The 26505-nt window shown below is 48.1% G+C and overlaps 1 protein-coding gene across 1 annotated transcript in view; it reads left to right on the top strand.

The window, feature by feature from the left end:
- Positions 1–26505, top strand: part of LOC146869416 (FACT complex subunit SPT16-like) — a 276041-nt gene that overhangs the window by 146842 nt on the left and 102694 nt on the right. Inside the window, exon 11 of the mRNA XM_085599793.1 lies at positions 16315–16433. Coding sequence (XP_085455919.1) covers positions 16315–16433 — 119 coding nt within the window. The remainder of the gene's footprint in view (positions 1–16314; positions 16434–26505) is intronic.

Genomic DNA, 26505 nt, shown 5'->3' with positions numbered 1-26505 from the left:
CACAGATGCGGCCACAATTCGTCGTCTGTGAGATAAATATCATCAACATACGAGTACGCATCAGGGTCAATGCTCTCCAACAGTGAGACAACACGAGCGGTAAAGACACCTGGACTGTTTTTGTAGCCCATGGCTAATCTTTTAAACTGTTTTTGCTTGCCGCCAGAAGTAAAGGCTGTCCATTGACTACTAATCGAGGACAGATTATGGCTATAAAAGCCATTGGATATGTCAAGTGTGGTCTAAAACCGTTTTCTCACGAGACTATCAACGAGGGCAGAACTGTGGGTATTCTGTACGGCACAGGTCCGACAATGAGAGTTCAAATGCCGGTAATCCAAAACTAGGCGGTACGACCCATCAGGTTTAGTTAGTGAATAGAGGATTATTCATGGGTGACACACGTTTCAATAACACCTTGATATTCCAATTGGTCAAGGATTTCTGCGACGTGAGATCTAGCTTCACAGCGCATGGGATATTGGCGTTGCGGCTGGGGCATAGACCGTAATGGAATCTCATGACTTCACAACTTGTCCCACCCAACCTGAATACAGTACAACGCCGGAGAAGTACCTGAGCCCACTCTTCTGCAAAGTTCTGTGCCTGATCCTTCGGCACAGTGTGCGCAAAAGATAGGAGGATTAACTCCTCTCCTCTAGGAGCGGCCTATATGGCGTGTAATTAGACGAGGCTGCCGTAGGAGTGTATGGGTGAAAAGTATTATCATCCGCATTCACTGCCGGCAAAGTAACCCAAGAGTAAAACAGCTCATAGGGATGTGATGCATCGGCACTCACTACAAAGATAATAGACATCCCATCGTCAGGCACCCCGAACTGCGTCAAATGACGCCAGAGAGGTGTGCGACTATGCGCTGCAATAGCGACTTCAGCCATAAGGACACAGAGAAGAAAAACAATCTATATGAACAGTAGCACAAAAAAGGCATTAGATAAAATGAAACCTTTTTAATTGTCAAGCTTGAGAGAACCTATACATTAACTATTTAGGTAGGTTTAAACCATCACTCCCGTTAACCGGAAACAAGAGTGAGGGTATTGTGGACTAATATAAGCACTACTAAGGCGTCTCAATCATAAGACCAAACGTTAGGTGCGCCATGTTGCAGGGATTCTGCTCATGCACAGAACTATGCACAGGAAACCAGGACCTCAGTGAATTGTGGTGTACCAAAAACTCACCTCAGAACCCCTATCCAACTAGCATCAGTGTCTCATTCGTTCTCCGTATCATCTCGAAGCTACCAATGATTAGACAACCCAGAACAAGCGAATTGGAGTACTCTCAGGAATGGTGGGAATCAGAAACACCTTTTCGTTATTATTTTCATATCAGTCCACAACAAGAGTAATCAGAGACACGGTAAAGTTTAAAATGTTTATTTTTAACTATGTGCTCTAAGGTGCAGTACTTTGGCTAACATAAGCAGACAAATGATTAAAAACAAAACCATCAGCATTGTTACAATACCATAGAAAATGAAGGGAGAAATCATATTACAAATGATAGTGGAAAACAACCACCCTCCCTTCGCTAGTAAGCTAGTTTTATGAAACTAATAGAAGGTCTCTAGGCTTGAATGGGGAACCCCATACCGTAAATATCAGCTTAGGTGAATCACATCACAGGATCAGCTCTGCTCTGTGTCTGGAAAAGGTTTTCAACAAGTGTCTGAATCATGCATGCAAATGCAATATTAAAGGCACCCGAGTTTCAGATATTTGCAGCTGTGTGCGTGTTATGGCTAGAGCATGGGCCGATGAACCTGAATTCAAAAGCATACATTGTTATTTGACCTTGACGGCATCTGCACACAGTGTTCAGACTTAGGTCGTGGTGCACGTCTAGGGATGTGAACAACAGACTGTTCTCATGTGGAAAATAAAGCAAGCAGTTTTTCTTGTAATAACAGCTACCTTCAGTGTTGTGTGCAAAAGCAGCAAAGTGGCAAGATGGCGTTTTACATCTTAAGCGCTTATGCTAACTAGACAATGTGTGCACATAGAACCCCGTCTCCACAACACCCTCCCTTGATTGGACCACGAACAAAATAGGGAAGCAAAGTAGGAACGCAGAGTTCAAGTTCGATTGCGACAGAACCAAAGCTGTTGTGTGTTGGTGCGAAGCTGGCATGGCGAGTGACATCTGCCGTGTCTGATGTGTCTGATGTTGAAATGTTACCAAGGGCAAGTGACAACAGGTTATTCCCGTGCTAGTCGCGCAGACTGGCACAGCTAGTGTTGGAAGCGAGGAGAATCGTATCACAAATCCTCCCACTAGACATCGTCCTGTCAGGTGTGTGGCACGCCCGACGGTCAAGGGAAAAACGTTCCGCTGAGGAGACTTTTATTCTTTTCTTTTCGAAGCTAAAGTGCACTGCCGGTCACGCTGACTGGCACAGCTCCAAAGCATAGGGAAGCTTCGTGTGCAGCCTTGGTCCACAGGAGTTCATGATTGTGGCCTGTCATGCTGATAGGCACAGCGTTTCCTCTCACCATTTTGATCGACGTCAATTTCCTCACAGGCATCTCCAGCTCTTTGAGGAGAAGAAAAGTACTGGGGTCACGCTGGTGATGAAGGTTGTGGCGTGCAAGCAAACATGCTCAACGTGAGCCGCTGATTTTGGAGCGAGATCCAGGTGGAGTTCAGTCCTGGGCTCCTCTAGCCATGAGAAGGAGGAAATAAAACGTACAGGTTACACATGATGAGTGGTTTGTGAAAGGAACCGTGACTTGAGCTGAAAACCATCTCTCAAGCATATGCTGCCACCTAGTGGTTAGAATTACGCATTCTCCACACTGCATTTTTTTCGAAAGGGGATTTTCAAAGTGCTGCCAGCCGCTGGCCTCAAGGTTGCGTGCATGTGCGCGTGAACGCACGCAGCCGCCATCTGTCTTTCCTCCGTCACGGGTAATGCTTTTCGTTTTTTTTTTACTTCACACATCTTACTAAAAAACTAACTTGCATTCCCTTTCTATTCGATCGCTTTACCTTTTCAGGCCAGCAGAGAGCGCTATCGGCCCGCGCTCCTCAAGAACGCAAGCATGCCTAATGTTTAGAAGCATCATGTCGTGAATCTTTTAATTTCAATTTCGCCGTCCTGTGGCCACTGTACAAGAAAAATGTTTCTCAGACATATTACGACTAGGGCGTATTCCCTCCCCCTCCCCCTCCCCCCCTCTTTTACACGTTTAGAGTGAAGAGATGTATGGCAAGAGACTACAGTATGCAATACCTAACAGAGATTCTTCAGCAAAGCTTAATCTGCAACCAGGCTGTACCTCTGTATTTTACTCTACAATATGCGGCTCGAATGCAGAGGAGCGGGCCCAGCTCTGTTCATATTTTATTTACAACCGGACAGAATCCTCAAGGATTTCTCTGACAAGCGGAATTACAGTTTGTTGTATTTGTGGGCTTTGGTGTGTTTTCCCCGGACGTGCACTTCCCAGCTCTACGCCTGTGTCCAGAGGGTTATACAACTGTTTTACACGCCAGATGTATCCTAAGGGAGGCAGGGGTAGCATGAGCTTCTTCTGTGAATGTAGTCACAGTCAAACCCTGACATCGGACATGCAAGCAGAACATGTGGGCTTCGTATCACCAAGTGAATATAAAAAGATCAACAAAGCCTCAGGGGTCTTCCTCATATTACTGGCTACTGCTGTAGCAATACAGTGACTCACATCACACTGCACACACTGTTTTACATTAAATCCTGCGCAGTGCTAGTGTGGCTGCAGCAGCCCCTACAACGTGTTTATTTCTACTATCATGTTCTGTAGTAGGGGATCTCTGTGTATAGTCATAATCTATGAATAATCCCCGCCCATGTGCGGGGACCCCGGAGCAATCAAAAATATCTCTTAAGCTGTCCCGCATTTGCAAACCTGCAAAGACACTTAAGAGACAGACAAAATAATACAGCCTAATCACACCAAGGCTGCACTGGCCAGCACTTCCTCTGAAGTGAACACAACAGCCAAAATAAAGTTGAAATGTCATTTTTATTCACATTTGACATGTTCTTTTATTATCACACACTCCCTTCACCAAAATCCCTTTAAACAATAGAGAGGAAGGGGTGGACAGACAAGCCCTATAGGCTGTCATTATGTGTCTGCTAAAGGGATACCGTGCCTTTAAGAAACTCTCCAGAGACCCCCGGTATCCCAGGATGCACAGCCAACACAAGTTACTTTCAGTTCTTTTTTCCGGCTCCTGCTAGCAGGACCCTGGAGCTTGAGCTCTACCCTTTTGGGTGGTTTACTTGATTTAAATTGGATTTTTTGGATAAATAGTGTTTTCATTCGACGTCTAGAGCCTTTGTCTACTGCTGCCTGCAATCTGGAGCAGTTTTGGCCCACTCTTAGCATGGCTTTGTTCGATAACTGCCCTGAGTGTGGGAGGAAAAAGGCTAAGACGGACCCACATGATGTGTGTATCCTCTGCTTTTCGCCCTCACATGTCCCAGCTACATGTGACATCTGCAAAACCTTTTCTAAGAGGACCCTGAGGGACAGGGAGAAGATTCGCCTTCAGGGACAGGAGCAGCAGAGGACCGGTGGGACTTCGGGGCATGGAGGGTCTCATTCCCCCTCCTCCGCCCATGCTTCAGCCCCTGGGGGGACCTCCGGGCAGAGCAGGGAGCAGAAGCGGCACCTACCGGCTGGTAGGTCGCGTTCGACGTCGAAGGCGACGACGTCGACGGCGAGAGAGAAGGCACCGGTATGTTCGCCGTCGATCCAGGGCTCTGGGTCGCGGCAGCCTCGGCGTTCGACGTCGAGGGAGGGGCCGGCGAGACCCGGGACCGGGTCGCCGTCGCAGGTGTCACGGTCGACGTCAACAACACATCGACGTCGTACCGAGCCCCATGGATTTCACTCGCCACCTTCGCCGTCGACCCACGGCTCGACGCTGACGGAGTCGACGCCGAGATCCCGGCGCCCGCCGTCCAGGCGGAGATGATCGCCGTCGAGACACAGGTCGCCGTCGAGGCACAGGTCGCCGTCGAGGCACAGGTCGCCGACGTCGAGGCACAGGTCGTCGACGTCGAGGCACCAGCGGTCGACGTCGAGGCACCAGCGGTCGACGTCGAGACATCAGAAGTCGACGTCGAAACATCTGAAGTCGACACCGCGGCGACGGAGGTCGAGGCGTAGTTCGGCGTCGAGGAGGCATGGTTCGACGTCGAGAGGACGCTCGACTGCGAGACAGCGTTTGACGTTGAGGGCTAAGAGACGCCGGACGAGGTCGACGTACAGTTCGACGTCGCAGACATCGGGGAACACGTCCTCAGTGATTACGATCTCCAGTCGGGGATCGGGGAGACGCGGACGTTCCCCGTCGGTGGCTTCCACGCGGGACAGGCCCGCCAAGAAGAGGAGAGTGGCCGCGAGCCCGGACAGTTCTGGTGGGGGCTCGCCTGCTAGGAGTGATGGGGCTTCGGAACATCTGTCCCCGCTGCGTACCCAGCAGCCGCCTCTGCCTCCGGTGCCCGACCTTCCACCGGCGCCGCCACCGGTGCCTGCCCTTCCTCCCCCTCCTCCTCCTCCTCCTCTTCCTCCGCCCCCTCCTCCGCTGCCTCTGCCCGTGCCTCAGCTGCCTACGTCGCCGCCACGGCCACCTCCTCCGCCCCGGAGGGTCCCTCACAGGCAGAGATCTCGCTCTCGCCCTCGCAGGCGATCACGGAGTAGGCGCAGATCGTCCACTCGCTCTGGACATGGACGACGGAGGTATCGGTCTCGTTCCAGGGGCTCGAGGGGCACGTACTCTTCTGGAGCTGGCCGGTTTTCGCCCTCACTGTCGGAGACGCCTCCTACCCGCGTCTCGCCGGTGGATGACATCGCCACGTTCCAGGAGGTGCTGATGAGAGGGGCTGCGAAGTTGGGGATATCAGTCACTACCCCTATCCCCACTACTTCTGTGATCTTTGAGACTTTGCATAAGACTCATCTGTCGCGCCCCCTCCTTCCGTTGGTCTCGGGGTTGGAGGAACCTGCAATGGAGGTGTTCTTGACGCCGGCCGTGGTGAAACCGGCGCCCTCGAGACTGCTAAAAAAGTACAGGGCTCCAGACTCGGACCCGGCGTTCCTCAGAGTGGATCCTCCACCGGATTCTGTTATCGTGGCGGCGGCTCGTAAGCAGCACTCTACGACGCCTTCATCCACGGCTCCTCCGGATAAGGAGAGTCGCAAAATGGACTCCTTGGGGAGGAGGATGTGCTCCACGTCGGCCACCACGATGAAGGCCGCTAGCGCCTCCGCTCTGTTGGGGCGCTATGACAGGTCTCTTTGGGACTCCCTGCAACAGTTTGCTGCCTCCCTGCCTAGAGACAAGAGGGAGGACTTTCAGGAGGTGCTGAACGAGGGCATGATGGTCTCTAATCAGATCATCAGTGCGGCGGGGGATGTGTCGCTGCTGGCGGCCCATGGGTACTGCCACGGCATACACATGAGGAGGCATTCCTGGCTGCGGCTGACCCCGCTCAAGCCTGAAGCGCAGCAGAAGATCGCCAATTTACCATTCTCTGGCACGACGCTGTTCGGGTCACATGCGGATGACGAGATGGCCCGCATGAAGGCTGAAGCGGAAACTCTGAAGGCGGTGGGGCTGGAGAGGCCCAAGGAGCAGAGGAGGTCCTTCCGATCCTCGGGCAGGCGCTACGCCAAGCAGAGAGGCCAAGGGCGTCAGTCGGGCCACCAACAACAGCCCGGGCAGCAGCAGCAGTACCCGAGGCAGTCCTTTCAGAAGCGCCAGAGGGGCAGAGGCCAGCATCAGTCCTCGGCGGGGAACAAAGGCCCGGCCGGGTCGAAGCCCTGAAAAGCTACTTCCCCCTCATCCGTTACCCGCTCCGGTGGGGGGAAGTATTCAACACTACCTGGCAGAGTGGAGGACAATAACGCAGGACAAGTGGGTGCTGAATATTGTTTGCAATGGGTACTGTCTTCGTTTCACCAGCCCGCCCCCACAGATTCCACCCGTGCGCTCCTCCTACATGGTAAGGGAGCTCCAGCGGGAGGCAGACGTTCTGTTAAAAAAGAGGGCGATAGAAGCGGTTCCTTTGCAGCAAAAAGGAAGAGGTCTCTACTCACGGTTCTTTCTCGTAAGAAAAAAGGACAAGAACGAGTTCAGGCCTATTCTAGATCTGCGTCAGGCCAACAAGTGGATCCGCAGAGAAAAGTTCCGTATGTTGTCCCTGCATCAGATTTACCCTCAGTTGCATCGAGGAGACTGGCTGTGCGCCATAGATCTGCAGGACGCTTACTTTCATGTGCCGATCGCACCAAAGCATCGCAAGTTCCTGCGGTTTCTGGTAGGCAACAACCATTACCAGTATTCAGTACTCCCGTTTGGCCTGAAGTCTGCACCACGGACGTTCTCCAAGTGCATGGCGGTGGTCGCGGCACACCTGCGGAAGACCAAGGTGTTTGTGTATCCTTACCTGGACGATTGGCTGATCAAAGCGTCCACTTACCAGGAAGCCCAGTGCCATTTCAACAGGACAGCTGCCTTGCTGCATCGCCTGGGCCTGCACATCAACATGTCGAAGTCAGTGCCGATCCCTGTGCAGTGTCTCCAGTACTTGGGGGCCTCAGTCAATACCTTGACCGCAAGCGTGTGTCCTTCGGAGGAGAGACGCTTATCAATCCGTGGGAAGGCGCGGCATCTCATCTCAGCCCGCTCTCCTACGGTGAGGACGGTGTCTTCCTTACTGGGGTCGATGGCTTCTTGCATCTTTCTCACCCCCAATGCACGTCTGCATATGAGGCCCCTACAGGAATGTCTGGAGGATCAATGGGACCAGAGGCGGGGGCGTTGGGAGGACAAGATCCAGCTGTCTCAACACGCTCGGCAGTCTCTGACTTGATGGTGTGCCCCAGAGAATGTCTGCAAGGGGACTCCTTTTCACAAGGATATTCCGGTCCAGACCATAGTGACCGATGCGTCTCTCCAGGGCTGGGGAGCGCATTCGGGCCCTCTTCAGATTCAGGGGATATGGTCACAGATGGAGACGACTTACCATATCAACTTTTTGGAACTCAGAGCGGTACACTTGGCCTTGAAGGCGTTCCATCCCTCCTTCAGGACGAACTCCCTGCTGGTTCAGACGGACAATACTACGACCATGTATTACCTCAACAAGCAGGGGGGCTCACGTTCACGCACCCTGTCCCGGGAGGCACAGGCGATCTGGAACTGGCTGGTGGCCAGAAACCTGACGATCACGGCGACCCATCTGCCGGGAGTGCAGAACGCCCAAGCAGACGCGCTCAGCAGGCTCGTTCAAGAGAACCACGAGTGGGTGCTAAACGACGACGTGCTAAGAGACGTCTTCGCAGAGTGGGGCACTCCGGATATAGATCTGTTCGCTACGGCAGAAAACAGCAAATGCCGCGACTTCGCGTCCAGATACTACCAACCAGGGACGCTGGGGAATGCCCTATGGATCAGCTGGTCCAACAGCTTTCTCTACGCCTTTCCACCCATTCCCCTGATCCCGGCGGTGCTGATCAAGCTGTCACAATCCAGAGCCAGAATGATCCTGATTGCTCCGGAGTGGCCGAGGCAATGGTGGTTCACCGACCTTCTTCACCGGTCTGTTTGGCCGCACCGACGCCTGCCGTGTCGGCCGGACCTTCTCACGAAGTTCGGAGGACAGATGGTTCACCCCAATCTCTCGTCCTTGAGTTTGGCAGCATGGCTCCTGAGCTAGTACAGTATGGACACTTGAACCTGCCTCAGGACTGTATGGAGATCTTGAAAGAGGCTAAGAGACCGTCTACGAGGACTTCCTACGCCTATAAGTGGAAGAGATTCTGCTTATGTTGCAAGGCAAAGGACTTGGACCCTACATCCTGTAAAGAAGATGTTATTTTGCCTTATCTGCTGCAATTAGCTCAGTCTGGGCTTAATTTTCAGTCTATTAAGGTTCATCTCGCAGCTCTGACTGCGTATAGGAAGGGCCCTTCTCAAACCTCATTTTTTCAAATCCCTGTGATTAAGGATTTTTTGGAGGGTTTGCGTAAGGTGTTTCCCCCTGTTAGAAGACCTTCTCCACCATGGGAATTGAATGTGGTGTTATCTAGGTTGATGAGGGAGCCTTTTGAGCCTATCCATAAGGCTTCGTTGCAGCACTTGTCTTGGAAGGCTGCCTTCCTTGTGGCCATTACATCGGCCAGGAGGGTGAGTGAGATTCAGGCTCTGTGTTGTCAAGAGCCGTATACTGTTTTCCATGCTTCTAAAGTAGTGATGCGTACCCATCCTAAATTTTTGCCTAAGGTAATCTCAGATTTCCATGTGAATCAGATGATAACTTTGCCTACGTTTTTTCAGCATCCTTCCTCTCCGGCGGAGAGGTCTCTGCATTCACTTGATGTACGTAGGGTGTTGAAATTCTACCTGGATAAGACAAAAGATATCCGCAGGTCGGATCAACTGTTTGTTAATTATGGTTCGGTAAGAACTGGTTTAGCTACCTCAAAGCAGTCCATTTCCAGATGGATTGTTTCCTGTATCCAGCTTTGTTACCAAAGAGCTAATAAAACATTGGGGGGTAAGCCTACGGCACATTCGACTAGAGGCAAGGCGGCTACTACCGCTTTGCTTAGGAATGTTCCCATTGCGGACATTTGTAAGGCTGCCACCTGGAAGTCAGTCCATACGTTTACAAAGCATTACTGCCTGGATTCTGATGCTAGGGCAGATGCGCAGGTTGGACAGGCTTCGTTGAGGAATTTGTTTGCACAGTGATTTGTTGGTGGTTGGACTTACTCTACCGCTTCTTGTTGGTTGGGATGGGCTTGCCATTCTATTCATAGATTATGACTATACACAGAGATCCCCTACTACAGAAGGAGTAGTTTCTTACCTGTAACTCCAGTTCTGTAGTAGGGGTATCTCTGTTATAGTCATAAGCGACCCTCCCTCCTCCCCGGTGGAGTAACCTGACAGTATCAGGCCTGTGGTTATACACCTTCAAAAAGAACTGAAAGTAATTTGTGTTGGCTGTGCATCCTGGGATACCGGGGGTCTCTGGAGAGTTTCTTAAAGGCACGGTATCCCTTTAGCAGACCCATAATGACAGCCTATAGGGCTTGTCTGTCCACCCCTTCCTCTCTATTGTTTAAAGGGATTTTGGTGAAGGGAGTGTGTGATAATAAAGGAACATGTCAAATGTGAATAAAAATGACATTTCAACTTTATTTTGGCTGTTGTGTTCACTTCAGAGGAAGTGCTGGCCAGTGCAGCCTTGGTGTGATTAGGCTGTATTATTTTGTCTGTCTCTTAAGTGTCTTTGCAGGTTTGCAAATGCGGGACAGCTTAAGAGATATTTTTGATTGCTCCGGGGTCCCCGCACATGGGCGGGGATTATTCATAGATTGTGACTATAACAGAGATACCCCTACTACAGAACTGGAGTTACAGGTAAGAAACTACTCCTTGTTCATGATGTCAGGTAGTTTTTCAGCGATCGGGCTGCAGCTACAATACTGTGTTCTTTCTGCCGCACACGTCTGTGCTCTTGTTATCAGGTAGTTCCGCTTATCCATTTTTGTTTCAATTGACATAATCTAAGACGCAGAAGTGATATTTATATATCTAACTTGTCAGTGTTCACTATCGTTTTTCTTCCCAACTCAACCCCAAGCCCACTTTGTTCGTCGAAGGCCAGGCTTTTGTCTATAGGTTCCAGGGATGCTGGCGAGATTTAATGCCATGCCTGGTCAGCCTGAGTGGTTTTTGATATGTCGGGTGGTTTCTCATCTGGCGTTTTCTGTGCTGTTCCTCTCGTGAACAAGTGCTGTATCTGTGACTTTCGGTGAATAAATATTAAATACAGATATTTCACAAAAATCTGTTTGTGATTCTTTTCGCCAGCTTTGCTGTCCTGTGCAATATTTATGATCAGTTGATCAGATATATAATGAATAAATTGGTTGTTCAGAAACATAATACATTTTTAGGTAGCTGCCCGTTACCATAATTGCCTTATAATATTCAGGATAAGCTCTTTAAGAGGGCTTATAAATTTCACTTCAAAGGACATTTCACTGCAACGGAGTTTAACCTTTGACTTGGGAAAGAATTGCTTGTATATTGTTTTAGTGTGGAATAAATTAGCTGTTTACAGTTAATATAGGACCTTGTTCAGAAACTGATACAGAAAGATAATTAATGCATTTGTAAGTACATTTCCTGTGTATTTAGTAACCAACAACACTCAGATGAGAAAAGTAATAGAAAAATCACATCCCTTATTATAGGCCCTTGCCTCTCGCTCAGAGTTGGAACACTGCAGCAAGTCTTTAACGTCTGATGTAGATCTTTACAGCGGACTGAAATATTTTTTTCCAATAAAAACAGGCATGACAAACAACATTTAAAAAAAAATAATTTTGAACGAGTAAAAGCGGTTCTCAAAAGAAACTTTTTTCTGCTTTTTTGTTGAAGATTTTACCGTTTTTTTTTGTCAAACCTATCTAAAAAAAAAAAAAGAATTCCATTTTGGACACATTCTTTTTTTCTGCAATTTTGGCTGATGAGAACTTGATTTTTTATAGCTCGATTACTGGGCTCACCTAGACTAATAACTTTATGGTTTAGTAAAAAGTGAAGGCACAGTGGCAAAACAGGGATCTGAGTATTCTTCTCACTCTGGAGAACAATTACGGTACAATGGCTTGAGGAAGTTATGCTTCCTACTAGGGTGCAGATGACATGGAGGCCCTCTTGTCCTCGTACCGGCATCTTTTGGCAGCATTAAACTCTGAGTGCCATGCTTTCTGATGCCTATGCATCCCTAAGGTGCTGGAGCAGGATTTTCTGTACTGCGGTGGAAGGTTTTCTTGCATAAGTTGCAAGGCGCAGTCTTGGCCACCACCTTGTTATCTCAATCTCCGACACAGAATGACTGCCACACAATGGACTTCTATGGCCCCCTTGTTTCCTCCTGTCTCCTCATGCTATTGCTTCTCACTCCGAGTCAGTTTTTTAGGCTTTGCCCACAAAACCAAACATACATTGGCATAGCCAATAGGTCTCGCCTTTGGGACCTTAGAAGGGTTTAGCCATGCAAAGGTTGATGTTGTTGCACCAAGGATATTGCGTTGCATACCTAAATACTTATAAGGCCCCAAAAGCGAGACCTATTGGCTATGCCAATGCTTGTTATTGATTTTCCTCTACGCCTGTACAGACTAGAAAACACTGTTCCTTCTTCCATATGTGGCTCTTTCAGTTCCCTAAACAAAAAAAGATTGTCCTGTATAAAGGGGGTGGAAGTTCTGTAGTGTAGGAAGTTGTGCAGTGGTGAGCTGAAACATCACAAACTTTGATTCACTTGTGTTGCACACAGCACTCCCATTAACCATCTATATTATCCCATAGACAGCATGCGGAATGTTACTCTTCCACCTTATTTTCTATCCACTCCAGGGGAGCAAGTCCTAAAATGGAACAAGTGGAAAAAAGTTTTTCAAAACTATGCAGTGGTTTGTGGACCTAACTTGGGGTTGGAACTGAAAGTGGCACTTCTTCTGCATTATCTAGGAGCAGAAGGGCAAGAAATATTGGAACATCTTCCTGAGTTGAATGCAAATGATGTGAGAGTGTTGAATGAATACGAAATCAGCCTTAAAAAAAATAGATATCCATTTCTTGCCAAAGATTAGCACGATAATGGACGCTACCATTTTGGGAAGAGGGCAGAAGGAAGGGGATACGGTAGAAGAATTTGTATCAGAGTTAAGGAAACTAGCAGCAACGTGCAAGTTTGGGGGCGCATGTGAAGAGCGGATACATGATCAATTCCTGTTGAAGTGTAAAACTGAACGTATACGTGAAGAGTTGAGGTTGAAGGATGAAGTGTAGAGAACTTTCGCCCCGCTAACCTGCTCATCATATGTGTAATGTTTGATAGAGGGTACTTATCAACTATGACTTCTTTGTTCAGAGCCCTTAAATCAATACATAGGCGTACAGATCCATCCCCCTTCTTGGCTGCAACTATAGGTGCTAACCACTCAGTGGCCTCCACAGGTTCGATCACCCCCAACCCACATAATTTCTCAAGTTCATTTCTCACGTCTTCCTGTATTGCAATAGGAAGATTCCTGACCTTGGCTGAGACAGGCTTACACTTCTCTCTGAGTTTTATTCTGTGGGCGTAGTGATTTAGGCATCCTAGTTTGTCCATGAATACATCTTTGAATTCTTCCTCTATCCCTTCTTGTGTTCTACCCACTTTTTGTATCCGTATTTGGGGGTTCTTGTTGGGATTGAGGTATACTCCCAAATCTTTCTGTGCTTGCCAACCAAGGATATTATCTCCTTTTCTAGACACATAAATCTTTGCAACTGCCAGCCTGTTTTTGTAGCCTACTGTGCCCCAGAAGTAGCCCTTCATTTGTATGGCTAGTCCCCCCTGAGGTGTTGAGAGAGAGCCTGGTCAACCTAGCCCATGAGGGACATATGGGAGTCACCAAAACCAAACAAAGGTTGCGGCTGGACTACTGGTGGTCAGGTATGGACTTGGAAATCGAGAGGAGAATAAGAGATTGTGTGCCATGCTCTACCAGCGACAAGGTCCTAAAGTAACACACACCTCCTATACACTGTAGGCCTCTGCCTGTGAGTCCATGGGTGGATGTGGCTTTGGACATTGTAGGTCCTCTGACAGGGGAACATCGCACACCCTACATATTGGTGCTGATAGACCTCTACTCCAGGTGGCCTGAAGTGAAATTTGTGGCAGAAATCACTACCAGGGTAGTCATAGATTTCTTGCTAGAAATGTTCATCAGGGAAGGATTGCCAAGCAGTTTGTTGACAGTCAATGGGGTGCAGCTCTGCTTGAAGGAAATGAGAATTTCTAGAGTGCAATAGTATTGTACATAAGCGGTGTGCTCTATACTACCCAGAGACTAATGGGATGGTCGAGCGTTTCAACAAGACTATTAAGGAGGGTATCCAACTAGCGAAGGCCAGTGGGTTGTGTTGGAAAGATAAGGTCTTGAAGCGTCTTGAAGCCTACAGACTAACACCACACCAAAACACCAGTGTGACACCTTTCGGGTTGCCGAAAGCAAGAAAACCCAACTCAAGGTTAGTTCCCGGGTGGATGAAGTGGTATAAAGGTTGGACAGGTCACAATAAGGAATCACAGTGACAGGACAGAGAACGCAAGGCCATTTTAGAGAAAAAATAGATTCAACAGGCGGCATGCGGTCAAAGAGATTGAGTTCCGGGTGGGAGACCTAGTGAAAATCAAAGCACCCATGGGCAGAGCACACTGGTCCGAGTACACTGATCCCACCAAGATTGTAAAATTGTTTAATAATGCTGTTAAGACACAAGAAGGGAAAATATGGAACCTGGGGAGGGTAGTTAAATACACTGCTCCCACTGTAGACACCAACAACGCCTCTGAGCGAGAGCAGTACCATGGGCAGAGGCGAGGGCCCAAAGCAGGGGTGTTCCAGACTGGTTAACCCTCTTCCCAGGGTAAGTGGCAGGAAGATTTGCCTTCCCAAGTACTTGGAACATTATGTTGACAAATAGTCTGCAACCTTGTCCTTTACCTTATCTATGTTGTACTTCAAATGTGTAAGAAGGAGGATGTGTGGTATCCTCCGCCACAGGGGGATCCTTTCCCTTGCCACCCACCCTCCTGTTGTTCTGTTGGGTTGCACCACTGTGACAGTCATTAGAATGTTACAGTGGCCAACGTTCTAAGGTGAACTCCCTGCACGGAGCATTGACGGAGTGTGTTCGCGATCACAGCTGTTGCTGGGGTCCTCTGTTGTACTTCTCTCTTCTCTCAATAAGCCATCTTGTTTCACCTTTACCGAGTCTCTTTGTTTCCTGCCGAAAGTGTGACACCCCACCTACTACACATCTATTCTTAGATGTCTTACATGTATTACCATCGTCCCCTCAAGAATCTTAAGTGCCCCTCAGTTGAGACTTAAATTATCATAATCTGCAGTTTTTTCCCTCTGGCTCATGAAGGCCTCTTGCTTAGCAATTTCCATATATGTCCTGTAAGTGGTTAGGTGTCCCACCGTATAAGGCTTGATATACAGGAAGGGAGGGGGGTGATTCTATTAGTTATATAATTTGTTCTGTGGTGTATTTGTAAATGTAAATGTAGTGCATTTATATAGCGCTCCGCACACCCCCGAAAGGGTCTCTCAGGCGCTGTGCACATACCGCTGTGGAACCCTTCCTGGCCTTTCCCTGTGAAGTGCCCACTCCTGGGCACCCCCAAGGTGAAGCCAGGCATCCTAGCGCTGTTGGGGCCGTTGTGGAGATTAAGCAAGCTATTGCCCAGAGTTGCAGAGTGGGGCCCATGATTAGAATAGGCACCGAGGCGAGCATTATCGGGTCCGGGGAAATTGAGCCGAAGACCCGCTGAGGCAGGAATTGAACCCTGGTCCGGGCCAGACCTCTGCATCAGGGTCTGCCGCTCTAACCATTGAGCCACACTTCTCCGCAATGCATTTGTGAGTGCATTGAGATTTGAACACCCAGAGGAATGATAATATTGCAATTTACAGTTAAGACCGAGGTGATATAATTGTTTAAAGGTCTCTGGAGTATTTGAGTTTATAGCAGACTGCTTACCCTATACAAAACACTGGTTTGTTTGGGAATAAGAGATCTGTCGCCCTGTTCAAGTTTGTTTTGCGTGATTAATGTAGGTCTTTTCACCATGTTTGTCTCTGGTCTGTTAGTGACTGTAGGAGGCATGATAAAACCTGTACAAATGTGCATGTATGGTGTATGACTTAGTAAACTATATCTAGGGCCACTAGAATTATACGGCAGGGAAGCACCAAATTATGCGGCAGTTTTGGCTAATGTATGCGTCAAGAAATGCAAATTATGCTGCATATGTTTTGCTAGTATTACTTCATTAATTTGTAATGAGTACACATGATAACTCGGCATGGGTAAAAATGTCACCTCCTTAGTATCTGTTTAACTTCCAGATACTGAAATAAGCAACTGAAAGATGACCAGTTAGCCTTTGCGAAATGTCTTCCATTGCGCACGAACACGTTTTTAGATGCTTGAGCTGGAAACAATTTTTTGTGTAAAATCTGCAGATTATAAAGCAGATAATGGATTATGTGGCAAATAGATAATTATGTGCAAAAAATCTGCTACCGCAGAATAACGATTTTAGTGGCCCTGTGTAGATGCAGTTTGCCTTTTCATACCTGTAGAAGTCTTTCAAGGTGTGCCGGAGTCATTTGTTTCAATACTTCTTGTTCATCTTTGTAGGTTTCCGGTTCACGTCTGTGCGAGGTGACAAGGTGGACATCCTATACAACAACATCAAGCATGCAGTTTTCCAGCCCTGTGATGGAGAGATGGTCATTGTACTTCACTTCCACCTCAAGGTACGGCATGTCCTGGCTTTGGGCTGTGGCTTCTGTTCATACATAGCGCAGAAAGGGTTGGATACAGCTTGTGTCTGAGAAGGCCAGTTCAATGGATGACCTGAGACGTTTCACAGTTTTTAGATTGAGAAAACATTCTGAGGCTGCACTTTCACGAGGCTTTGCATGATGCAGACTTCCCAACAGATGCATGCGCTGCTCAACCCCCCTATTAAGTTTCTGAACATCAGACCTCACAAGAGTTTGTCTTTAAATGGTTCAGGAAGCATACCTCGACTAATACAGAATAATGAATGCATGAATGTATTTTAGCAGATGGCTGCTTCATCAGAAGCGTCCCCGTGCTACAGTCCGTACCCTTCAGCAGCTTGAACCTTTCGGAGACAAAATGTTTTTAGCAGTTTTTTAAAGTTGGATTCCGAGGTAGACTTCTTTTGCTCAATGTGTAGCTCAGTCCACGGTTTGCGGTTTCAGGAATAAACCAGCATTTGCAATGCAATAGGTCTCGCATTTACGAGAGTTTGAGCTATTCACTTTGCAAATAACAATGCCTTTTATTTTTGTTTTCGTTTTTGAAACTTAAATAAAAGGCATCGTCATTTACAATGCAAATAGCTTAAACTTGCGTAAATGCGAGAGCTATTGCATTGCAAATGTTTGTTCTGTATGGAAGATGGTAACATCTTATTGGCGATGAGGGGGACGAGGACAAGGGGCACCTAAGGGAAATGCTTCCAAACAAACACCTGTGCTATCTCTCAGAACTACTCTGTACCAAGAAACTAAAAAAGAAAAAAAACTCAGAACTAAACCCAACCAAGCTACCCAGATGCTGCCGATTAACAAGTGTTGGATTCCGCATGATCCTCACTGTTCTGGTGCATTGAATTTGCAAATCCAAGGGAACCCTCAAACCCACTTCCTTCGTTTCCACAGTCCAAACTAGTAAAACACAAACCTATGGAAATGACCACTTCTTCCCACTGCCTCTAGCTGGCCCTACACTTTCAGCTGCAAAGCCTAAAAGAAACCACACCCAGCACCTATTGATGCACTGGCAAATGCAATTTCAAAGCCGATGGGAGTCCCGACCAGACTCCATGAACTGCCTCATTAACACAAAACGAAGACTAAAAGCAAGGAAAACCCCACACATCTCTCCGTGCTGTCCCATGCATTTAATATGACAAGGTAGCCAGTCACACACTCTGGTGTATTACCCAGATTCTTCACATTTTACATAAAAAAAATCAAGTGAAGTACTCACGCGGATCCACGATCAAAAACAAGCAAACTAAAAACCCTTTCTGAGCTTCGTCAGTACCTCATTCAGATTCGAACCCCAAGTGAATACCACCCACATTGTTAGTTGGCCCTGACACATTTGAAAGCAACCCCCAGGGAAACCCCTCGGCTGTTTCCACGCGTTGCGGCAGGCCAGCCTGAAAAAGAACTGAAGGAAGTTTGCCACCTAAATTCTTGCACTACACAGATGCAGAGCCTTATCAAATCCCTGTAAGAAACTGGCTCTATATATACTGCACCAAAGTGGGGTACAGTGTGTATAAAGTCCAAGGGTCTCCAGAGGTAGGCAGAGGTTAAAGTTAGATAGAACCTTACTCTCTAAAGTGGTAGCTTGGTCGAGCAGTAAGTCAGTATCAGAGGACAGTATTAAGCATTTGAGGTACACACTCAGTCAGCAAATTAATTCACACACTCAAGAACTGAACTCTAGGCCAATGGTTTTGTATAAAAAAATATACTGTTTTATTTCTTGAACCAAGCTCGCCGAGTACAGGTAAGCATAAAAAATACTTTTCAGTAGTAAATTACTTGTATAAACACGGTTCAAAATTGCAGTGTAACTTGTACTGGTTTTCATTACAGTTTTAAGTAAGCAGTTTGCAACACATCGCAGCAGTGGTTCCCAAACTTTTTTGACCTGTGGCTCCCTTGACCTAATTGGCAGCTGACCGTGGCTCCACATCATGTCACTTTTTTTTTTTACTGGTCGGAGAATGTAAGCACGAACTTTGCCACGCCTTCATGCTTCACGGCATGGCAGTTGCACATCCACGCATTGGCCCGCTTTTTTTGATCAATAGGGTGCATAGGAGGCAGCATATGGTGGCCACTACTAACTATCCCTGTAAAACGGACTAGCTAGCACCAGCAAACTAGTTTTGTGCAATGCTTTCTACTCTCTGACTTAACTAGAAAGCATTGCACAAAACTAGTTTGCTGGTGCTAGCTAGTCCGTTTTACAGGGATAGTTAGTAGTGGCAGACTGCGCACGCACGGGCTCACCTCCTGCTCCCCTCCCCGCCCCCCGCCCTCTCTCTCTCACGCGCGCATACCACTTCCAGGCTTGTTCCTTCCTTCTTTCATCCCATGTCGTTCATTCTCTAATCCTTTCCTTTACTATTTTATTTTACTTCTTTCTATTTCATCTTCCTATCTAGGTTCATCTTTCATTTTTGCTATTACTCTATTGGTACAGTGTCAGTATTTTCTCATTTCTTTCCCTAGTTTTCTCATTTTCCTAATTTTTCTATCCTTTCCTTTATCGTTATTTCTTTTCCTTTGTTCTTTCCCTTTCTTTCGTTTTCTCTCATTTCCATCTTTCTTTCAATAATGCTTCCTTCTCCTTTTCCATTTTTTCTGCCATGTCTATTTTTCTCTACTTTTCTCCATTTCAATTTCCCCACCTCTTTCCTGCTTTCCGTCCTTCCTCTTTCATTGCTGCTGCGTTAATCTTCTGCCTTCTGTACTGTCCTTCCTCTACTTTGCTTCATTTTCTAGTCTCTTCTGGTTTTTTCTTTTTTTTCTTAACTCATTTATTTTGCCTTTCTCCCCCTCCATTCTCCTTTCCAATTATTTATTTCCTTTTTTGTAGTACCCTTTTCTGTTCTCTCACCCTTTATCAATTCCTTTATTTTTTTTCTTCCTCTTGACCCTCTTTCTTCTACACCTTTTAAAAAAAACTTTTTTGTTTTTCTTTCTCTTTTTTTCTGCTTCTTTCTTCTTTCCGTTCTTTCTCAGTTGTCATTCTGTCCCTTCTGTCTGTTTCTTTATCTTTTCCTCTCCTTTCGCTTTCTTTTTCACTATTTACATGTATCTACTTTCTCTTCCTCACTCTCTCTTACTCTCTCTCAAGAGCAGGGGGATAACATTGGCATTTGGGTGCTCCTACTGCAGTGGTAAACCTTTTTCACTGCAGCTCTTGTGACTTTAATTCTGCTGCCTCACAGGGCAGGACTAGAGTACTTCAGTGATGGTGTTTAAGGTTCTTAACCCTTGCATACACCTATTGAATTTCTATATTAGGCAGTAGGTCAGGATGGTGTTCAGTGATCAGAAGTGTTATGAAAGTATATTCTAAATAAACACTGCACTGTCTTAAAATACCTCTTTAAATCCTTGAGGCTTGTCTCTTAAACTTTTTTAACTTTGCAATGATATGCAGCTTGACATCAGTGCCCTGTCCTTGGTCATCACTCCATCTCTCATTATCTACCCACACCATGGTGATCTAGCACCAGAAATGCAATTGTTTCCCCTCATTATTTGCCTTGTTTACTAGGAGAAGGTAAAGTTGTCCAGCTTTTTACATTTACTTATTGAAATTTTACAGTGATGTGCACATAGCATAGCAAATAAAGCAAGAAAATGGGTCCCATAAAGAAACCAGCATTGGCATAGCCAATAGATTTCACCTTTGGGACCTTATAAATATTTAATTATGCAGCACAATATCCTTGGTGCAACATCAACTGTTGCATGGCTAAACACTTATAATGTCCTAAAGGCGAGACCTATTGGCTATGCCAATGCTTGTTAAAGAATATTATTGCATTTCAAAAGTTGACACTTAGAAACTTTTTCACATAGAATCACCAATGTTATCCTATGGGAGGAAATTCACTTAGCATATAAGTTATGTTAACGATACTTTTTCTTACTCAGTGCTGCATCCCAAGATTCAGCACTGGGACATTTCCTGAAAACAGTTGAGAAAATGCGTTTTGGTTATTCATCTGGTTTTTAAGGAATATTTGTAATTTTCAAAAGTCGACACTTAAAAACTTTTTGGGAGAAAAAGTGTCAATGTTATTCTATGAGGAAAAAGAGGTTATCGGTTTCCAGGTTGGTAATCGGTCTTTGGAGTTAGGGTCCTGGTGTTAGACTCGGGGGTCTCCCAGGGTCAGTGATGCACTGTTGTTGCACCCTCAGTGGCACTCGGGCGGCCGCGTGCGGAGTGTTGAGGCTCAATGTTATCCTATGGAGGATAGGGGGACTCCGTTTGGTGGCTGCTGGCAATCAGGCCACAGGATTGGGGGAGCAAAGCTCCTAGGGTTAAGCTCAGGGCACGTTGGAGACCAAGTTAGCACCAAAGGGGCACCCTCAGCGGCACTAAGGCAGCCGGGTGCAGGGTGCTGTTTTGAGGTCGGGTGCCCTGTTGATTTCAATGGAGATTCTCCGGGACAAAGAAACACTGCAGACTCGGGAACAAGGATCTTCCAGGAATGACCACCACTTCAAGGGGTAAGTTAGGATGTTGAGGATTGGTTAGGCATCGCTGGATTGAGCACACAAGGCCGAGGGGCGTCAGGTGCAGGGGTGCCTTGGGATGTCGGATTTTCTTACCCGTTCTGGTCGTGGTAGGGGGGGGGCTCTGGATTGAGGCTGCAGGCGTCATCGGGAGGCTTGAGGCAGGTCAGGGGTCGCCGGATCTCTGGTCCGGATCGCCGGGGCTACCTCCTCGTGGTATTTTTCCACTCTAGCTCAGGCCGTGTTCGGCGGGTGCAGAGTGGGCTGGATTTGCGTGTCCTGGCTGGCACCAGAAGCTGCAGTTCAAACACGTCCGTTGTTCACGGGAGAAACAGCTTGGAAAGTGAAAGCAGGCAGAGTCCTCCGGTGTTTTTGAGGTTGCTGTCTGCTGGACACGCCAGGGTTTTACAGGAGCAGGTTCGAGGGGAGACAGGGCTGGGGCCAAGTCAGTGGGCGTCGTCCTCTTGTTAGCTCTGCACGGCTTCTCATCCTACTTCTTCTCCTTTTTCTTGTGGTTGCTGGATCTGAGGAAGGAAGGTTCAGGGTGCCCCTAAATGCTAAATTTAGGGGTGTTACAATTAGGTAAAAAGCAGAGACTAATGGGTCCCTTCCCTGGGGTGGGTACACCCCCTATTCTGCCACTGTCCAGCGGGAGGGGGGCAGACGCCTGTCCCTGGTTGGCTGGGTCACCCCATCCTGAAGGTGGCGGGGACTCGAGGTTGTGCTTCACCTCGCCTCCCTCACCCTAGGGGTGGAGTTGACAGAGTTGGGCACACTTCTCTACCTCACTTGTTTTTTCCGCCGGTTCTCCCTCCCAAAGTGGAGGGTAGAACCAGTGGGGACCAGTTGCTGAAAGCAGCAAATGGTCTGGAGAGGCTCACAAAGGCGGCAAGCCTTTGAAGCTTCTTCTTCGTGAACCCTGCCCATCCTGGGGGAAGAGGCTTGGCACCTCGTCCCAGGATGTGCATTGTTTCAGGCCTCAGAGCAGCAAGCTCTCGACCCAGGGGTCCAGAAACATGTCTGGTGGTGGCAGACACTCAGTCAGGTCACTGGAGGTTGTTCGAGTTTCAGGGGGCATCTCTAAGATGCCCTCTGTGGTGCATTTTACATTAAATCCCACACTGGCATCAGTGTGGGTTTAATGTGCTAAGAAGTTTGATACCAGACTTCCCAGTCTTCAATGTAGCCATTATGGTGCTGTGGAGTTTGTAATGACAAACACGCAGCACCATATACTCTTAATGGCAGCACTGTACTTACAGTGCCCAGGAATGGACCTGGGGGCTGCAGGGGTATAGGGCTCATGCACCTGTACCCTCACCACTGGCATAGGGCACTCAGCTAGAGGGGTGACTGATGTATGCCAGGGCAGTGGTTTGTCGACTGTTCACTTTGTTCTGCACTCAGCCTGCAAAGGCTGTGTGTGTGTGCCAGGGTACAAGGCCTCTAAGGGTGGCACAATAAGTGCTGCAGCCCTTTGGGGCCTTCTCTGATCACAGTGCCCTGGGTACCTATGGTGCCATTTACCAGGGGCTGAATGTGGCCAGAGATGCCAATTGGGTTTAGGCTTCAATGGAGTTTTAGGGAAGGAACACAGGCCCTGGGTACCTGATTGGCAGGAGCCCAGGGCACACTCAGTCAAAGTACATCAGTTATTCAGCAAAAAGTGGGGGCATACCATGCAAGAAAGAGGGCACTTTCTCACAGGAGTGCAGTACAAGTTTACTACACCCTATCACCCACAAACCAATGGTCATTGAAAGGTTAAAAAAGATATTGAAAAGCCTGATTATGGGTCTTCGTGAAAAGCTCTAAGGGAGATGGGATGTCCTTTTACCATGCTTGCTTTTCGCCTACAGAGAGGTGCCCCAGAAGGGAGTAGGTTTTTCCCACTTGGGACATCTGTTTGGCCATTCTGTTAGGGGACCACTCTGTCTTGTAGAAGAGGGTTGGGCGAGCCCCTGGGCCTTCCACTCTGGTTCTAGTCCCCAAACCTCATCCACAGGGTGGAAAGAGAAATGAGGTTCTGTGTGGACTATAGAGGGCTCAACTCGTGTCACCAAGACAGATTCTCACCCTATGCTAAGAGCTGATGAATTGCTAGATAAGTTAGGTACAGCCAAATTTCGAAGTACCTTTGACTTAACTGCAGGGTACTGGCAGATTGGCATGGCACCAGGAGCAAAAGAGAAAAACAGCTTTCTCCACACCTGATGGGCATTATCAGTTCACTGTTATGCCTTTTGGTTTAAAGAATGCCTCTTCCAAAGGTTGGTGAATCAAGTCCTTGCTGGATTAGAGTCCTTTAGTGCAGCATAACTAGATGAAATTGCGGTCTTTAGCTCCACCTGGCAGGATCACGTGATCCACCTGGTGAATGTTTTAGAAGCCCTGCAAACTTAGGCCTAACTATCAGGGCATCCAAATGCCAGAAAGAACAAAACGGTGGTATACGTTGGCCACCTTGTTGGTGGAGGCCAAGTGCAACTCTTACAGCCCAAGATCCAGGCCATACTGGACTGGGTAGCTCCAACAACCCAGACCCAAGTCAGGGCAGTCCTTGGCTTGGCTAGATACTACAGGAGGTTTGTGAAGGTTTAGGGGTCAATTGTGACTCCCCTCACACAACTCGCCTCCAAGAAGATGCCCAAAAAGGTTAACTGGACAGTTAGTTGCCAAAAGGATTTTGATACCCTGGAAGAGGCAATGTGCTCAACACCATTTCTCTAAGATCCAGACTATACCAAGCAGTTCATAGTGCAGACTGATGCCTCTGAGCTGGGGATAGGAGCATTCCTATCCCAGACCAATGATGAAGGCCAAGACCAACCTGTTGCTATTATAAGCAGAAGGCTTCTCCCTAGGGAGCAGTGTTGGAGTGCCATTTAGAGGGAGGCCTTTGCTGTGGTTTGGTCCCTGAAGAAGCTGAGACCGTACTTGTTTGGTACTTGTAGGAAGGTGGAATCTGACTGCATGGTTACCCCCACTTTTTTTCTGGTGTTTTGCTGGTTTTTAACTAGTCTGACTGGGATCCTGCTAATCAGGACCCCAGTTTATCTGCTTTCTCCCTAAATTGGTTGTGCATGTACTTTAGGTACACTCCAGATTGGATTCGACGATCTACACTACGCTGGACTACTGAAGAATCTCCCTTGGAGTAAAGGAGTTACTCCCCTGCAAGGCAGGCACCTTTAACGCATCTGACCGGTTTGCATCTCCCGAGCTCCTGAGATTTCTGCAACACAGGAGGTGGGTTCCTGAGGTTGATCTGCGCTCTCAGCAATTCTGAGGCCCATATCCCTCGTGGGGACCGTGCAACCCGAACCCCTGTGCACCGCGTACTTTTTAAGCAGCATATGCTTTTTGACGATCCCTGAGGCTGTGCTTTGCGCTATGTGTAGTCCTGACCCCAATCAGTATTTCCACGGAAGATTCCAGCCCACGAGTGTTCCGTGGGCTGGTTTTTCGTGATTCAGCTCGAGGTCGTTTTGCGATCCCTGGTCCGTTGGCCTGTGTGTCCCTGTGAAGGTAACTTTGACTTTCCGTCGGCTTTCCTGGTTGCTCCAGACGTGTCCTTACTCTCCATAGCTTGGAGAGTCCCCAGGACCTTGCTGGTCCTCACCGAAGCATCTTTCCTCAGCCCACGTGGGTTGCAGTTGCCAAGGCCAGTTGGTGTTCAGTCCGGACACTGACCCCCGAGCACTCGACATCCTTCGTGGGACAGCTCACCTCCAGACTTTGGTCGACTTCTCCTGGTCCCCGTGGCTGCAGAGTCAAACTTCACCTCTTCTCACCTGAAGCACCCGACATCGGTGGGCATTCGTCTATCATGCCCCTGGTCACTGTGAGGTGACCCAGACACTGTCCCCTCTGCTTTCAGGTTCTTCTCACCTCGGGTCCAGGCTTGGATTCCACCGGACACTTCATCTTTCCGGCAGCAGCACTTTTTCGCCATTGAAAACGACGAAGGTTTCCGACATCACTTGACCCCTATTAACCCGGCTCCTCTGGGATAGGTAACACGGGTATCTCGATACTCTCAAGGGTGCTGGCCTTAGAACCTTCTATGTATAACTGGGTTTGCTTAAAGTCCTCTCCGAAATGTCCTTAATCTTTAAATTTCCAACCGCGACATTCCCATAGAGTTGTACGGAGCTCGCGCATGTGTTCACACACTGCACCCGTCCTCCATGGGTCCCCTGTGTCACTACCTTGGGTGGTTCCTTGGGGTCCCAGCGATTCTACGTGCTCTAGGCACTGTCTAGTCAAGTCGTGGTTGTTATACCACTTTCATAGTATATGGAGCTCGCTGTGTATTGTGCTATTTACTGTCGTTCTAGTGATTTAATATTGTGTGCTTTGTTCTCTAATCTCATAAAGAGGTTAGTAGAGAGTGTTTAGTAATAAATACATGTTCGAGGCATATGAGCTGCAGATTACACACTGTGCATAGATCGCCATCTGGTGTTGGGCCCGAATGTTTGCACTTGTTTTTGTCTTGGAAAGTCTTTGGAAGTCACGAGGTATGTGACTCCTCCTTTGGATCATAGTGCGCATGGGCATCGGCTCCATCCTCAGATTGTTTTTTTCCGCCATCGGGCTCGGATGTGTTCTCGCCTTCCAGTTCAGAACCAATACGGTTTTCTCTTTCGACGCGCAATCCTTCCCATCTTGCCAGTATTGTTTTCGATCGCGTTTTCAGCCACACGAGACCCTTCAACTTCAAAGTCTTCGATTCCGGTCGTGTCTCGATGTGGGTCGAAGTTTCCCTACACTGACCTACATGAGGTGTGCAACCTCTGCCTTTCACCAGAGCACGAGGCCAGAGACTGTCCAGCTTGTGCCTCCTTCCGCTTCAAAAAGACCGTCCGGGACCGACGAGCTCGAAGAACAATGGCGCGCTCGTCATCTTCGATCCCCGACGACATCTTTCAAGAGGGCGTCGAAATGTTCCGAAGCAGGGTCGAGTCGAGGAAGCCATCATCCGCGCAGATGATTCCGACGTCGAAGACATCACTCCAGCTCAAAGGGCCGTGAGTACAGACGTCGACCCCCGACAACCCCCCCTCTACACCATCAAAAAAGGCTTCAGTACCACATCCACCTTCTGACCCAGGTGCACGCCGAGACACTGCTTCCCATGCCCAGCCTTCGGGCCCGGTAAAGAAGCCTAATAAGCCTTTAGGCGCCTCGGGCTCAAGTCAGCCTACCCTCTGTACCAAAAAGCAACATCCGGCACTGAAGAAAAAGGCGTCATCGACCTCATCCACGCCGACCGCTGCTCCGACATCGAACCACCCGGCTTCGAAGTCTAGCACCAGTTCCTCGGCACCAACAACACCCTCGGAGCAGACTAAAAAACGCCTGCCGAAAGGCCCCAATACTTCCAAGCCAGAGTCCTCGGAACCGAAAAACACAACCGGATCCAAATGAAAAAAACACTTCAAAACAACACGGTTCCAAGCCTAGAACCGCTACCGAGTCGACGCCCAAAAAACTTACGGCACCGAAGCCCTCGGCT

Source organism: Triturus cristatus, chromosome 1_1, assembly GCF_964204655.1.
Source record: "Triturus cristatus chromosome 1_1, aTriCri1.1, whole genome shotgun sequence".
NCBI classification, from domain to species: Eukaryota; Metazoa; Chordata; class Amphibia; order Caudata; family Salamandridae; genus Triturus; species Triturus cristatus.
This window is presented reverse-complemented; position numbering and strand designations above follow the sequence as displayed.